The sequence below is a fragment of the Thunnus maccoyii genome, chromosome 6 (genome assembly GCF_910596095.1).
Source record: "Thunnus maccoyii chromosome 6, fThuMac1.1, whole genome shotgun sequence".
In the NCBI taxonomy this organism is placed as follows: domain Eukaryota; kingdom Metazoa; phylum Chordata; class Actinopteri; order Scombriformes; family Scombridae; genus Thunnus; species Thunnus maccoyii.
Window position 1 is genome coordinate 7,889,962 of NC_056538.1, and position 16,103 is coordinate 7,906,064.

Here is a 16,103-nt window from a genome sequence, read left to right on the forward strand (position 1 = left end):
GTTCAACATTAAATTATTACATCTGTATCAAATAAACATATTTTCTTGATTGGCATTTATTTCATCAACTTATTTTTTTCTTATTTAAAATCCCACCTTCAGTAATGAAAATAGCACAAGAGAGTTCATTACTGATGATCAACTCACGTTCTTCTCTGTACTTGAATCAGCCGCAGTCTAAAGTTTAGTCATGGGGTGGTCACTCCAGGGAGGCAGACTGGAAAGTTTTTCCTCAGTGGCTGTTTGTATGAGCCAGTCCCAGGCCTTAAAGAATCCAGTTTAGCACACCTACTGATCGCACCTTTCAACACCATTGACAGCGCCTCAGCAGATCAAAAGTTATGTTTTGTCTCCCATAATCCACCAAGGTTCACCAGCTTAACAAATCAAGGTACAAATCCCTTTGTGGCATATAAATAACTTTATACATCCAGCAATGTAGAGCTGAGTTAACTTTGCTCTAAAACACACACACAATTTTCTTTTCTGATAGGTTTCCTGTTTAGTTTAAATCCTGTGTGTGTGTGTGGTATACATGCCCTACTTTAGGGCACGGGGCTTCCCTGTGACAATATGCATTAAATTCTCTACACAGTGTTTTGTGAAGTATGAGCAAGGCGTCTGACACACACACTGACCAGACTTGTAGTATGGTGTGAGTACAGCCCCTTCCACAGTGATCTCCACCCCCTCCACCTATGTTCTGGATCAGATCAGGTAGATGAATCCTCCCCACAAGTTCAACACCTGTATCTTCTCTGTGGTAAGAAGAAACTGCTCAATGACACGTGGGGCTCTCAGGACCTTTGCAGCCCTCAAAGAGTCTGTCTGACAACCTATCTGGACCTGAGGAAGACGATTGTGTTACTGTTTTGAAAACCTGTGTGAAAATCGATTGAGCAGTGTTGTGATGTGTGACTATATATGAGTCAGTGGATCCAGGATGGCAAGATACACTGATGAATGGAGGAAATCACAAATAAAATAAATCAATTTTTAGTGCAGTAGTAACAGTTTTTTTTTACAATTTGTTTTAGAAATGATTAACTTTGCTAACATATTAATTAAAGCTATAATATGTAATTGTTCTGCCCAAACCCAGAGAAATCATTCATTTTAATCAAGGTAACGGTCCGTTTCATTTGGTTGCCTGTCAATGTCGTCAAACCCCCTCTACCAAAGAGTTTACACATACAAGATAATACGTCGGCGTTGTGGTTGTCTGCCAAAAAGTGACATAAATTGACTTTTATTCAGTTTTAAGCCAAATTTTTATGATGAACTTTTTAGATCTTATAGTCACTGGACGTCTGGATCTTAAGTTATCAGAGAAACAAGCTGAGCAAACGTTAGCAGCAGCTCGGCTAACAGCCCTGACTGGACATCCACTTTACAAAGAACAACGATTTTTAATGTGAAACTACTTTATTCAATGTTTATACCCGTTAATCACTGTGTACGTTTGTTTTGAAGAGGAGGAGATTCTGCAGATAATTCGGCTCCCAGTAAAAACATCTTGAGCAATGAACACTGGAGTAATCCTATCCTGGAGAAGCTGGTTGTTTAACAGTGAAGACAACAACTCCCATGATCCCACGCTACTTCACACTGTCATCACACATGTCTTTTGTTACTGCGGTTAAGAAAAAAAGAGCAGTAATAATGAATTATCGCAATGCACTAATTCAGTTAGCAAACGTCCTCTTAATATTGCTGAATGTTAAATTGTTGCATGTTTGATTTTCATTTTAAGACTTAACACCAATAAAATGCATCATACTGAATATTGAAAAACTGTTGAGACAGTCTGAAATAGCAAATTAGCAGATTCACGACGAATTACAATTATTTGATTCTGTGTACTTACCTTCCTGTACTGATCCACCCTCCACTTCTTGACACACACACAAACACACACAGTCATGTTTCCATCACTTCAGGGGACATTACATTGACTTACATTCATTCCCAACACTAAAAGGATCTTTTCCTTAATCCAGTATCCAGGCAAAAGGAAAAAAAAAGAATTTCTGAAGCATGTTTCAAGTAAGAATTATGAAAAAAAGGAAAAAAAAACCTGAGTTGATGAATAGCCTACATTAAATCATTAAATTATTAACCAGAATCCCAGAAGACACTTGAATGCAGGCTACTGAGCAAATGATGTGACATCTTCAATCGTGTTTTTCCCCACCCAAACTTAGTTTTCATCTGCTGGAAAGCCATCGGCGGCCTTTTGAACTCTTTAAACACCAGCCAGAAAATCCACATTATACAGGAAGGACTTAATTATAAAAGTAATTGTGATTTGATGAAACCTGCCGATCAATGAATGAATTCGTCATGAACAGGATTATTTATCTCTGAATCCTGAAAAAGATGAAAAGTCAAAACTTTGTTGTCCTTGCTGAACAGGAGGAACCATTACAGCAAGCAAAAAAGTTTTGACTCATTTCCGCTGGGCTCATTCCCTCTGCTGTGAAACATTACAAGTGGACGGACTTTAGCTGACAAGAGACAGAAAAGACCAAGTCTTCATCCTAAAATTACTGATTTACATTATGGGGACATGCTTTTTGTCCCCAAAAAGGAGGCAAGTCTCCACAACACAACTGTGTAAACAGATACATGTCCTCACAACGTGAGGAATACCTGATGCACACACACACACACACACACACACACACACACACACACACACACACACACACACACACACACACACACACACACACCACACACACACACACACACACACACACACACACAGAAAGACAGAGAGAGAGCAATGTGCATGTACTTACATATTACTGCAATGTACAGTGAACCCCACCCCTGCTCCCCTGAACAAGAGGGAGCAGTTCAGTGAAAACGATGAAGAGAATAAGAGGAGGGATTTCATGCAGCAAAACCTAATTACAGCTTGTCATGAGATTAACGGAAAGATCACACGTCACTAGACAAAATGGACTACAACACCTGTCTGTTGAAACTCTTTGTCTGTATTAATACCTTGTCTGTGTTAATACCTTGTTTGTGTTAATCACTTGTGTCTTACACAAGTGGGTTGAGCCCGAGATACACCCTGGCTGTGAATGTATAGGAAACCTGTTTGTTCAGTAATTACAAGTATATTTATCATCACAATATTTGTGGATGCTGAGACTGTAATAGAACATATTGATGAAATGTCAGATTAGTCTATCTATTTCTTGGGGAAACCTATGTTAATATTGTTTGATATGCATCAAAATCAAACTTGAATGAAAAATGTTTGAGTAGTTGTTGCGACTCAAAGAGAAATCTAATGCAATGTATACATTAATGTGACACACACATCATGTTTTCATGTTTGTTGTGGGGAAAGAAACATAAGATCAGCTATCAGAAAAGATCACTGCTAAGCAGGAAGATGAGAAGGCCCATATGTATATTTGTATTAAATTGTAGTACATACACATCTGGCTAAAAGCAGAACAGTAAGGCTGGCTTAGAATGGCTGGAAGAGTAAACAGTTGTATAAAACATTTTCTTGTCATAACTGTGGTATTACTGACACTCATACTACCAGGAAAATCAAAATAATATTGGTATTATAGGTGTTGCACTGAAGCAACAGGGAACCCTGTGACTGAGGTTGAGTCCATATTATAAAGATGATAGCTTTTGCAGAAATAAATGTTAACATTTGATGTACTGCACCAGAGTTAGCTTAAACTAATTTTCATCTGCAGTCCCTCACAATTAAAACAAAAAAATAAAAACAGCACAATAACAAACGGTACAAAGCAGAAAACACACAGGACACATTATTCAAAATACAAAGCTACACAGAATAGCACATCACTTACACCCACAATGTCAACTAGAAATTAATAGTATAAACTTAAACGTACTTACATACAGAGCTTAGTAGTTTATAGCAGATTTTTTCTTTTGATTTTGATGGAACTGCAGCTCTTCACATCATCAGGTAGGACACACCCTTGAGTTGTGGCTTTCACAGAGAAAGCTGACTGCCAAAATGTAGTGTGACGAAATTGTCTGGTACAATGTCATATAGAGAATATTCTGGAGGATCTAATAGAACTTACTGAGCGAGTGTACACAAAGTCACATAGTGGAGGAGGGGCCAATATGAGAAAGAATCATAGCATGCACAAATATCTTGGCTGCGTCCAAAGAGAGACAGTTTCCAATATGTCTAAAATTTGCTAAGTTGTACTTTATGGTTTTAACTGTTTTTTTTTTTGACATATTTCTTAAAGTTCAAATTTGGATCCAGTGTCACACCAACATATTTAAAATCAGTAACTATGTCAAGGTTTTCACCTTGGTGAGAATATCAGCGTTAGGAGGTTGTTCCATGGTTTTAGAGAAAAACATACCCTTTGTCTTGTTTACATTTAGACTCAGACATGATTGATCAAGCCAATGTGTGATCCTTTCCAATGCAATTGTTAGCGTAGCAGCAGCTAACTCAGCTGTTTTTGCATGTTAGTACACAACAGTGTCATCTGCATACATTTGTAGTTCTACATCATGGCACTGTTGAGGGAGATCATTAATATATAGGCTAAATAATAGAGGACCTAACACTGACCCTTGTGGAACACCCATTGTGCACTTCATGTTACTGGACAGTGTGTCACCAACTTTAACACATTGTCTCCTATTAGATAAATATGAAGACATCCATACCAGTGCTCTTGATGAGAAGTTAAATTTAGAGGGTTTCGATATTAAAACATCATGATTGACTGTGTCAAATACTTTACACGGATCTAAATATACAGCACCAACTACTCCTCCTTTACCAAGTCTTGATTTAATTTGCTCTGTTAAGTGCAAGGCAGCAGTTTCAGTGAAATGATTTGCTCTAAAGCCAAATTGCATACAATGTAGACAAAAATTGCTTGTATTAAGAAATGTTGTCAGTTGTTTAATGACAACTTTCTCAGCAACCTCTGAGAGTACTGGCAGTATACTTATTGGTCTGTAGTTACTGGCTTCAAGGCGGTCTCCAGATTTAAAAATAGGTGTGACAATGGCACATTTCCAGTCACCAAGAAAGGAACTGTGTTTAAAAGACAAGTTAATTAAATGAGCCATGGGGGAGTTAAAATATCTTTGTGTGATTTAACAAACATGGTGTCAAATTGCAAAGTATCTCTATTTTTGGAGGTTTTTAAGGGGCTGATGATTTTGTTTACTTGTAACGCATTAGTCTACACACTTGAAAACTAACTAACTCATATACAGACTCAAGAAAAAAAAATATTAAAGACAGAGGTAATAGTAATTAACTTTCCCTGTACTTTGAATTTAAAATCTCCTAAAAATTTTGGGTCCCTCCTTGTGAGATTATCAATGTTTTTCAGATAAATTTACTGTTGCCTTTTTCCTCATTCAATACATTGAGATGAAAATGAGATTTAGCTTCTCTTAGCTCTTGGATAACTTTGTTCCTTAAATCTTTATAAATCAGCATGTCAGCGTCTCTTCTAGCATTAACTGCCTTTCTTAGTGCAGCATAATAATAATGATAATTAAGCTGATAATAATTAATAGTAATAACATTTTTTCCATTATGCATCCCTAAAATAGTTTTTTATTGAATGTCCAAACAAATCTTGTAGCTTTCATTCAGTTATAATAAAAGACTGAAGATGTTTGCTTTGTGTACAAGAATGGTTTGAGGCCTGTATGGGTCCCATCTCTGTCTGTACGTTGGACAAAACCTCCCATATTAGGGCTCTATGTCTTCTTGCAGTTTGATTTTTATCTTGTGTAACATACTTGATTCTTTTCCTTTTTTCTTTACATACATTGTGCAGGTCTATCTGATTATTTCATGGTCTGCATTAATGTGGAAAATTATACATTTGAAAATATCAATGTTATGACTGATAAAGTGCGTAAAACATGCAACAAACCTAATTACACTTCAAGACAATAAGCTCAAAACAGCTCATCCTGTTTTAGAGTATAGTATGTGGTCTACTTTACTACGGTCTGCTACCGGTCTGTTTATAATTAGGTAAAATAAGGATGTAGTTGGCAGTTGGATCTCACAGTTTAGAGGCCTCTGCTCACACTTACTTAACTTGCTTTTCATTCATTGACTGGACTGGATGAGGGGGGTTGGGTTTGTGTGCGGCTGGGATCATCAGGAGAAATGAGAACACCTGTGGATCAGAGGATGAAGAGAAATGGCCTGAGCACTGATTGGTGGACTCGTGTGGTGTCTGACCTTCCCATGTTATCATTTTATTTGGTTTTCTTTTGGTCACCTACTCTACAGAAAATAGTTTATTTTACTCCTCAATCTCACATTTGGGCTCAATGTGGAAACATCAGAAGAAACCACAGATTGGGGCCCCAGTGTGCTCCAGATCATCTGAGACTTGGTTTGCCCACATCTCCGCTCCTCCATTTGGTCTAGCCAAATATTCATACACTAATTTCCTTTGTAGGTCCAGTCTGGGTACGTAACATGAGTAAAAATTTAAATGACATTATTTTTATTATGTTAACATCACTAAACAATCATCCAGACACCACTGGACTTTTTTCTTTTTTTTTTTGGCTCTCTACCAGATTCTCTCTCTGAACTTGCAGAGTTCACCCAGCTATTCTCCAACAACTGTAGGCTATAAAGGATTAGAAGACTTGTTTTTCATATTAATTAGTGTGAAATAAAATACTATCCGTACATGTAGTTCCCTTTTTGAAGTGGTTTATTTTACGCTTCTCATTCAAGAACAAATTGATGAATAACAAGTAGTAGAGGAGTAAAGTAAATGTTTATTAGTGTATTTTGAATTGACAGTAAAGGCAAATATCAAAATAGTTACATAAAGACATTTATGTTCCCATCTTCAAAAGGTGTTGGGCTGGAGCAATGAAATGAAGAGGATGCTTCATTACTGGTATCAGTATTAATGCTGCATTAACAAATAAAACTGTCAGTTTTTCACACTGATATTCAAAGTGAAGTGTAGTCTGATAAAAAATTGTTTGATTCTGTAGATTTGGTCTTACATGCACATTCTGTTTGCAAATTGAGTACAGCAGTGTCATGTTGAATAATTGATCTAAGATGATCATAATCATTGGTAGAGTGATGAATTATTTTCAAATGGAGCTACTGAGTTTAAAGGCTGTAGATATATAACTGGTCAAGTAGTGTTTCTTGTATTGCATTAAACATGCGATATTTGATAAGAGACAACAACAACAACAAAAAGAAAACAATGTTAATCAACTGAATACATTTAATACACTAAATCATTAAACCCCTCTCTCTGCACTTGAATCTGCAGCAGTCTACAGTTCAGCCATACTGGATCATGGGGTGGTCACTCCAGGGAGGCAGGTTGGAGAGTTTCTCCTCAGTGGCTGTTTCTATGGGCCAGCCCCAGGCTTTAAAGAATCCAGACAGGTTCATCTCCACAGTCTGGGAGAAAGTCTCAGCATACAGGTTCATCTTTCCTTTGTTGTCTTTGGGAAAGTTGCTCATCTTGTGGTAGGCAGCAAACACCTTCTTAAAGGCATCCCAGCCAAACTTTTCCTGGAGCTACATGGAAAGAGAAAGAAGTAGAGGGGTGTGTGAAAAAGAAGTATTGCTGTCTCTCCATTTTCATCCATCAATATTTTTGTTGTCTGGTGTGTAATGAGCTTTGTTAAACCCTCACAGGGTCCGATGGGAATTCTGAGTCTTATTTGCATTCATTTTGCCTATGACAGTGTGTGATCCTGTTTAAAAAGTGACTCCAGTATGATCCAAACATAGTTTCTCTGCAGAATGTAATATACAGTAATTGCCTCTCACCTGCATATATGTCTCCAGGGCGACCCACATGTGCCAGCTGCTGAGTTTCTTGCCCCCCTTAGCATACTCCTCTGCTCGATGGTTTCGCTTTTCTGAAGTCATATTTGGATGAGCCTGCATTGAACGAGACAAAAGTAAGGGATTGTGAAAGAATATAATCCCAGTGAAAAGCTAAATATTTTTCTCAACATAGGATAAAAAGGAGGAATTGTCTTTTGTGGTGTCTACTGATAGAAAAATGTGTCATAATACATGTTAAGAACTGTTTTTTTCTAGCTATTGGTCTCATTTGTTTTGTCAAAAAAAAAAAAAAAGGATTTACTCCACCTTTGCCCTGTTGATCCCCAGCACCTCTTCATGCACATACACTGACCAGAGGTTGCATGTACACTCTGTGGTGTGAGATGGGAACTCCCAGCAGCCTCTCTGTTGGTTGTGTCCAAGCTCATGGATGGGGCCCCACATGCCTTTAGTCCTAGCATGGTCAATGCTGACCACATGAGCTGCTGTGGGTGTTTGTGCCATGATGGGATAACCTGCATGCATCCAACCTGGATGGAGAAAAATTCAGTCTTACTTATAAGCGCAGGTGACATGTGTGATGTAGTGGTGTGATAAGTCCATTGATATACGAGTGCAACCAATGAAAGAAAAGCAAAAACAAAAAAAACAGCTCGTGTTGTTGCAAAAGTTCTCATTCAATAAATTATTTTCACTTAGATATTCTTCAACATTTGTTTTTTACATTTTCAGTGTGAGTGGTGGTGAACTTCAACACCTGCCCTGCTGGGCAAACAAGAGGCAGTCATATACACAGAAAAACACATTTACCATGAGAAATCTGTACATCAGTTACAAATCTCTCTTTGCGGGGAAATTTGTGTGGGATAGCAGCCAGGTCAGCAACGCCTCTCATGATGGCATCCCAGTGTGCTGCCAACTTGTCGGGGTAATCCAGATCCCGAACAACATCTGATGGTACAGTAAGGATGATGTTCTCAAACTCCAGCTCTGCCCAGGGTGAGGGAGCTGCACGCAGCAACGACCAATCAGCTTTTGTTGTCACACCTGAGCAGAACAGAGGGATGGGTGAATTCAAAACTGAGTTTGAACTTGTATAATTTTAAACGTTATAAATATGTGCCATTGTTTGCAGATTATAAACAAATAAAATGTAAAAGTTTCATAAATGTGAACTGCTTATGAATGTGGTCTCATAGTTTCATTCAGCTGTTAATGTACTGCACCCAGCACACAGATGCTTGTACCAGATGTTTGCTTGTACCTTCTGCAAAAGTCACAGGTGCTGCTACACACCCTCTACTAACCCCATGGAGACACACAGATACACACATCTCTGAACCAGTGTTACTCAACACACACTCACCAGATTTATAATATGGTGCACGTACAGCTGTCTGCACTGTGACCTCTACCCCCTCCACCTGTGTGTTGGGTGGAGCCACCAGGTAGATGAGTCCCCCCCACAGGTTCCACACCTGCATCTTCTCTGTGGTAACAGGAAATCGTTCATGAACACAGGGCGCTCTCTTCAACTCTGCAGCATTGAGATAGTCTGTTTGACAGCCTATCTGGATCTGAAGAAGAGATGGAATATGTGTTACTGTTTTGTAAACCTGTATCAAAAGTGCTGTATAGTTTGTTCTATAGTTGAAGCTGGCAAGATGGATAGATAGAGTAATAATCGGATGGTGTGACAGATAAATGCATAATTAAAAAGCAGTCATAATCATATTATTCAATCCATGACTGCGTTACAGTTATTGCTAGTTCTACTGCACATGAGGCAAACAGCTGCTTTATGATATATGTATTATTGAAAGATATGATTTGTTATTTGGGGAATTTCTTTTGAATAAAAAAAACATAACCCATTTCCATCTTATATCTCTCATAACCCTGATGATTTAATTTGATATGATGCACTGTACCTTCCATTCCTTGTTGACAATCTCTGCCGGTACAGTTATGGAGGTCCTCATACCAGGAGAGAGGTAGAGACCAGTACTGATCCACTCCTCTCCTCCTGATACACACACACACACACACACACACAAACAAATGTGGTGAGATCTATGTACTAAAGCAATGTAAAAGCTCACAGATTATTGCAACATATTGAGTTCTACAGACAAATTGTGTCAGTTGAACAATTGCAGTTCTGCAAATGAAGTATTTTACTTAAAATAACATTGTGCATACAGTATGTCTACAACACTGTGGCCTGACCTGCTGTGTTAGCATTAATCGTGATCTTCTGGTTATTGACAACTGGCATCATGGGGTTATGCTTGATGAGGTAAGGCAGGAGATCATCAGGATCTGGGCAAACCTTATATACATCTGTCCCCATGCTGAGAAGCAGGTGGTCTTTGGGACTCTTCACAGGACGGCTGTCACATACCTTGAAAATGAATGATAAATGTTGAACTTTCAAAAGAGGTTGCTCACCTTGTCACAGTTTCTTCAGCTAAGAAAACAACAACAGATCCCATGCAGACATATTATTGCACTATTGGTAGTATTATAGGTGACGGCAATCAGCGGCCAATTCAGTGAACCACCCAACCACCCACTGTCAACAGAATATTACACCACATAAGGCAGTGAATGCCTAAAACCTAACTGAAAAGTCGGAATAACTTGAAGGGGCCGTCCTTACACAAACTAATAACAATCATACACAACTGATGGCCCACCTGTGGCATGCCCGACTTCTTTAACGTGTCAGTGAGGTTGGACACCATCTGTGTATAGGAGGAGCAGTCATGAGCCTTCATGCGCAAGTATTTGGCACAGTCCTTGCCCAGTTTTTTAAGGCATTCCTCCTGATTCTCGGTAAGTTCCTCTCCCTGGGTTACATGACCAGCAAAGCTGCGTAGAAGGTGGCGGAAGTAGTAGGTGTCTTTGATGGCCTGGCTTGGCACAGGGGCCTTGTAGGAACCGTCAGTGATGTAATTCTCTAGCAGGCTCAAGCCCATTTTGTTCAGGATCTTGTTTCCTGAAAGACAGAGCAAGAAACCCTACTTAATCAATGTGTTGCACTGTTAATAGTATTATTGATAGGGTTTCACTGTTGTGGGTAAAACAATATTTTTGGACTGATGCCCAATATCTTTTGTGTCTATGACCACAAATGCAATTCTCACCAGTTGCTTTGGGAGTCAGTATGGGGGTGTTGTACATTAAGTAATTTGGGGTTGTGTCTGATGAGTGTCGTAGCTTAGTACAATATTAGCACATGCACGTAGAAGGTGGTACCTGGAATATGCTCAGGATGCATCACGTTATATTATCTAGATTGAACTGAATAGTAAAGAGGGAAAGTCCAGTTGCACATTATTGTACCTGAGAATTCTGTCATTGGGTTTTGTCCTTTGTGTGTCTGAGCCCAATACCAAGCATGTCCACCAATCAGGAGGCCTCCTCCCTCTGCAACAAACTCTTGGATCCCCTCCACATAATTGTCGCTGTATGCTGTACACACAAATACACTCAGGTCTTTCCTGACATTTGTCCTCTCACAATTAAACTCTGACTTGCTGAAGAGGTTGAAGGCTTGGTTAAGACCTGGCACCACACCAACAACCCCATTCCTGCCTTGATCCAACCAATGAAGGGCATTGTTCCAAAATGGAGCCAGCGTCTGTGAAGAAGGTAGTTTATCCGAGAAAAACAGTAGTTTGTTAGTCACAGAAAAAAATAAATATAAATATAAAAACAAATGATGCAAATGAGCAAAAAAACTGAATGGCCATTTTGACTCAGGATTTTTGCTTTGAATTAATGGAATAACTTGATTTGTTTTTAGTAATGTTTAAGTCACTGGAAAAGGTAAAAACAGACATTCAGTTGTTTCATCTACATTATATTTCTCAAATGAATTTCCAGAGAATGTACTATGACATATCATGATACAAATGGGTGAAAAATAAAAATAAAAACCAACATAAAGTGTCTTGATGTTGGTCCACCATGAGTCGCAAGAACAGATTCAATACAACTTGGCTTTGACTCTACAAGTCTCTTGAACTCTACTGGTGGTTGTGGAAAGCATTATTTAACACCTCTCCAACTATAGGTGTTCAAAATTGGAGTGAGATCTAATGTGTGCTAAAGCCGTACCATATGATTCACATCACTTTAATACTAATCAAATCATTCAGTGACCCCCCACCCCTTGCCCCCCATGAAAGCATCTGCATTCATTATGTTTCTTCGCTAACCTTTTCAGGTTTAGAAAGAAAATTCTCACCAACTGCTCAATGTAACCTCCAATGACATTTACTAATTCACACCCCACCTCTCTTTTCAGAAGTCCTTCATGAGTGATCACAACAATCCGTCCCTTCCCATAGTAGGCTCCTGCCAGGAATGCTCGCCCATCCTCGGTGGTACCGATGGGGAACGCTAGAGGCCCATGAGCCAGAACCTCAGAAGCTACTACCCCATTCTGAAGGTCAAACTCGGATATCCCCTGGAGTAAGAACTCCAAGTCATCCTTAAAATCCTTACCAATTCTGTATTTGCAAACAGGAAAAGAGAAGGGAGAAGAAGACACAGAGGGAGATGGAGAGATGAAGTAAAAAAGCAATTTCCACTTTAAGGGCTGTATTCATTGTTTTTAGCCATATGTAGTAGCTCATACACAACAGACAGAATGGGACAAAATTTGGTTCAGACATTCATGATTACCACACTATAAATCCTAATGATGTTGGTGATTCCCTGACTTTTTGTCTAGTGCCATTATGAAGTTGAGGTTTTGAGGGAAATATTTCAACAACTATTGGATGGATTATTGTGAAATTTGGTACAGACATTTATGTCCCTGTCAGGATGATTTTAATAAGTTTGATGATCCCGTGATTTTTACTTCTGAGCTCTGAACCCTCTTAAGATCAGAAGCCTCAGCTGTACTTTGTGTTTAAGTGCTAATTAAAAATAAATAATAGAAATAATAATAAGATAAGCCTGAATTACATCATTTGGACCTGTGTTGAGTGAGAATAAACTTAAGCCAGATCCCACTTACCAAGATATGTTCTTAATAATGAAACATAGTCTTCAAAATTAGGTGTAAATCAACACCATAATATCTTAAATGAAATATAAAGATGAATAATGCAGTGCACTGATAATGATCTTGAGAATCAGTTATGAAATACAGTCAAAAATTTTGAGTGGTACTGAATATTCTATGCAAATATGTTAAATATGGAAAATGTTTATATGAAAATTACCATTACAAAAACAAGGAGGGCTAACTGTGTGGATAAATTCTAAGGTTAACAGAAAAGCTGTCATTTTACAACTCTGAACCTTTTTAAATGTAAAACATGTAGAAAAAGAAGTATACCCTAAAGCCATGCAGGAGGATGGGATCTGAGGGCAGACAGGAAGGCACTCTACGTCACCCTGATGCTCAGAGAAGTAGATCCCTGCCACGCTGGACACCTTATTCCCTACAAACTCAAGCAGCTTGTTCTCCTTAGGATGATCTGCAGCCCAGCTCCACGCCTGTCCGGCTATCAGCACTCCTCCTCCAGCTTTCAGAAACGCCACCAGCTGCTTTACGTCTGCATCCACGCTGTAGGCATCTGTCACATACACGCCAACCTCTAGATTGTCACTAAAGGCCTCCACAATTTTGGCTTGGAAGCTGGATCTGCTGAGATTATCAGCAACTCCCCTGACATTCTTGTGGACCCCCACAGACAAGTTTTTAGATGTATCTCCTCGCAGCCAGGTCAGAGCATTCTCTACCAGAACAGGAAAGGTTGTCAGGTAACCCTCATGACCCAAGACCACAATCCTTCCACTGCCGTACAGAGAGGCAGCCATCAGGATCTGGCCTTGGCTGTTCATTACTAAAGGAAAGGCATCGTCTCCAATCAGAACCAGATTGCTGGGAACACAGGGACCACAGAGGTCCAGCTCTTTCAAGCCTCTCATCAGGGAGATGTAGGCCTCTTCACGCTGCTGGTGTTGGGAGGGCTGGGTGGTCATGATGAGAATTATTGATGCTCTGAAGATCGGATGAAGAGGAGGGTGGATGGCAAAAGAAAGCTGTGCTGAGTGAGATGTAAATTGCGTTAGCACATAAGATTAACCAGTTGAGCGTAGATGGAGGTGTGTTTTGTCAGGCTGTGCTGTGGGATAGAAAGAGAGTTGACAGAGTTTAAAAAATAGCATTTAAAGTACATCAGATGGCCTGTATGTAACAAGTCTGTAACACTGACATTAGAACAATAAAATGTCAACCTACAACTCCTTTAGAGACAAAAAGTAAATGCAGTAACATGTATGGATGACCAGAAGCATGCTGGTTTTCATCTTAAAGAAACACTGAAAGCTAGAAGTTACTTTTTTACCTGAAAGTTAGCTTGACTTTCTGTTTGTATTATTACACTGCGACAACAGTTTTCCAAACGAGGCTATCCACCTAGAACACCATCTGGCAGGAGAGGAGAATGAGGATATGAGATGAGAGGAAGAGCAGGAGGGAGTATTTAAGTGAAAAAGGTAAAGAAAAAATGAGGAGGGACTTCAGTCAGTACGACCCAATGACAATGATTGGGAGAAAGATCACTCATCACTAGACTACAACGCCTGTTTGTCAGCATTCTGTGTCTGTGTTTATAGCTCATGGATTGAGACATAGATATCCCCTGGCTGTGACTGTATAAGAAACCAGTTTGTCCAGTCAGCATCCACCATGAGTTGCCAGAACAGATTCAATACAACTTGGCTTTGACTCTACAAGCCTCTTGAACTCCACTGGTGGTTGTGGAGAGCATTATTTAACACCTCTCCAACATCTCGCATAGGTGTTCACAATTGGAGTGAGATGTAATGTGTGCTAAGCCGTACCATATGATTCACATCTCTTTAATACTAATCAAATCATTCAGTGACCCCCCACCCCTTGCCCCCATGAAAGCATCTGCATTCATTATGTTTCTTCGCTAACCTCTTCAGGTTTAGAAAGAAAATTCTCACCAACTGCTCAATGTAATCACCAAAGACTCCAAAGAAATTAAACAGCATTCACTAGTTCAGACCCCACCTCTCTTCTCAGAAGTCCTTCTTCTGTGATCACAACAACCCGTCCCTTCCCATAGTAGGCTCCTGCCAGGAATGCTCGCCCATCCTCGGTGGTACTGTTGGGGAACGCTAGAGGCCCATGAGCCAGAACCTTAGAAGCTTCTACCCCATTCTGAAGGTCAAACTCAGATATCCCCTGGAGTAAGAACTCCAAGTCATCCTTAAAATCCTTACCGATTCTGTATTTGCAAACAGGAAAAGAGAAGGGAGAAGAAGACACAGAGGGAGATGGAGAGATGGAGTAAAAAAGCAATTTCCACTTTAAGGGCTGTATTCATTGTTTTTAGCCATATGTAGTAGCTCATACACAACAGAAAATAAGGGACAAAATTGGTAAATTCATTATTATCAGACTATAAATCCTAATGACATTCATGATTCCCTGACTTTTCGTCTAGTGCCATTATGAAGTTGAGGTTTTGAGGGAAATATTTCAACAACTATTGGATGGATTGTCATGAAATTTGCTACAGAGATTTATGTCCCCATCAGGATGATTTTAATAAGTTTGATGATCCCCTGATTTTTCCTTTAGTGTCCTCCTAAGGTCAGAATCCTCAGTTGTACTTTGTGTTAAGTGCTAATTAAAAATATTAGCATGCTAAAATGGTAAACTAAGATGGTGGACATTGTACCTGCTGAATATCATCAGAACATTAGCAGTGTCATTGTGAGCATGTAATCATGTTGATGTTAGCATTTAATATATTATAGTTTCTGAGAACTTACTCAGAATGGAAGGATTTCAGTCAATAAAACCTAACGACAGCCTATCATGAGATTAAGGGAAGGATCACACATCACCAGACAAAATGGACTACAACACCTGTCTTTTGACACTCTTTGTCTGTGTTAATACGTTGTTTGTGTTAATACCTTGTTTGTGTTAATCTCTTGTGTCTTACACAAGTGGGTTGAGCCTGAGATACACCCTGGCTGTGAATGTATAGGAAACCTGTTTGTCCAGTCATTACAAGTATATTTATTATCACAATATTTGTGGATGCTGAGACTGTAATAGAACATATTGACAATATATCAGATTAGTCTATCTATTTCTTGGGGAAACCTGTTAATATTGTTTGATATGCATCAAAATCAAACTTGGATGAAAAATGTTTGAGTAGTTGTTGCGACTCAA

The 16,103-nt window shown here is 39.1% G+C and overlaps 1 protein-coding gene and 1 long non-coding RNA gene across 4 annotated transcripts; one reads left to right on the plus strand and one right to left on the minus strand.

Annotated features, from left to right (window-relative positions):
- The first annotated feature begins 6,222 nt into the window (after window positions 1–6,222).
- LOC121898424 lies at window positions 6,223–7,943 on the plus strand. Its single transcript, XR_006096458.1, has 4 exons — window positions 6,223–6,487; window positions 6,889–6,932; window positions 7,326–7,483; window positions 7,853–7,943. It is a non-coding gene; the product is annotated as an uncharacterized LOC121898424 (long non-coding RNA).
- Window positions 6,939–14,969, minus strand: LOC121898417 (TRPM8 channel-associated factor homolog). 3 transcript variants are annotated; one of them, XM_042413467.1, is made up of 13 exons: window positions 14,925–14,969; window positions 14,230–14,312; window positions 13,215–14,007; window positions 12,159–12,375; window positions 11,204–11,501; window positions 10,555–10,856; window positions 10,085–10,259; window positions 9,787–9,881; window positions 9,222–9,426; window positions 8,666–8,902; window positions 8,162–8,385; window positions 7,835–7,948; window positions 6,939–7,579 (listed from the first exon to the last, which is right to left on the minus strand). In XM_042413467.1, the coding sequence occupies exons 3-13, from the start codon at window positions 13,862–13,864 to the stop codon at window positions 7,337–7,339; spliced, it is 2,760 nt and encodes a 919-aa protein (XP_042269401.1). In that variant the 5' UTR covers window positions 13,865–14,007; window positions 14,230–14,312; window positions 14,925–14,969; the 3' UTR covers window positions 6,939–7,336. The 3 variants fall into 3 exon arrangements, with proteins under 3 accessions (XP_042269401.1, XP_042269400.1, XP_042269402.1); XM_042413466.1 differs by having other exon boundaries at window positions 9,222–9,432; XM_042413468.1 differs by lacking the exons at window positions 14,230–14,312; window positions 14,925–14,969 and having other exon boundaries at window positions 9,222–9,432; window positions 11,204–11,332; window positions 11,426–11,501; window positions 13,215–13,293.
- Window positions 14,970–16,103: the final 1,134 nt, after the last annotated feature.

Excerpts from the sequence above, each read along its gene's own strand:
- LOC121898417 (XM_042413466.1), bottom strand. The coding sequence starts at position 13,864 with ATGACCACCCAGCCCTCCCAACACCAGCAGCGTGAAGAGGCCTACATC. Across the intron at positions 11,502-12,158 it reads AAGGACTTCTGAAAAGAGAG|ACGCTGGCTCCATTTTGGAA; the intron begins GTGGGGTGTGAA and ends CCTTCTTCACAG. Across the intron at positions 9,433-9,786 it reads TTGTCAACAAGGAATGGAAG|ATCCAGATAGGCTGTCAAAC; the intron begins GTACAGTGCATC and ends TCTCTTCTTCAG.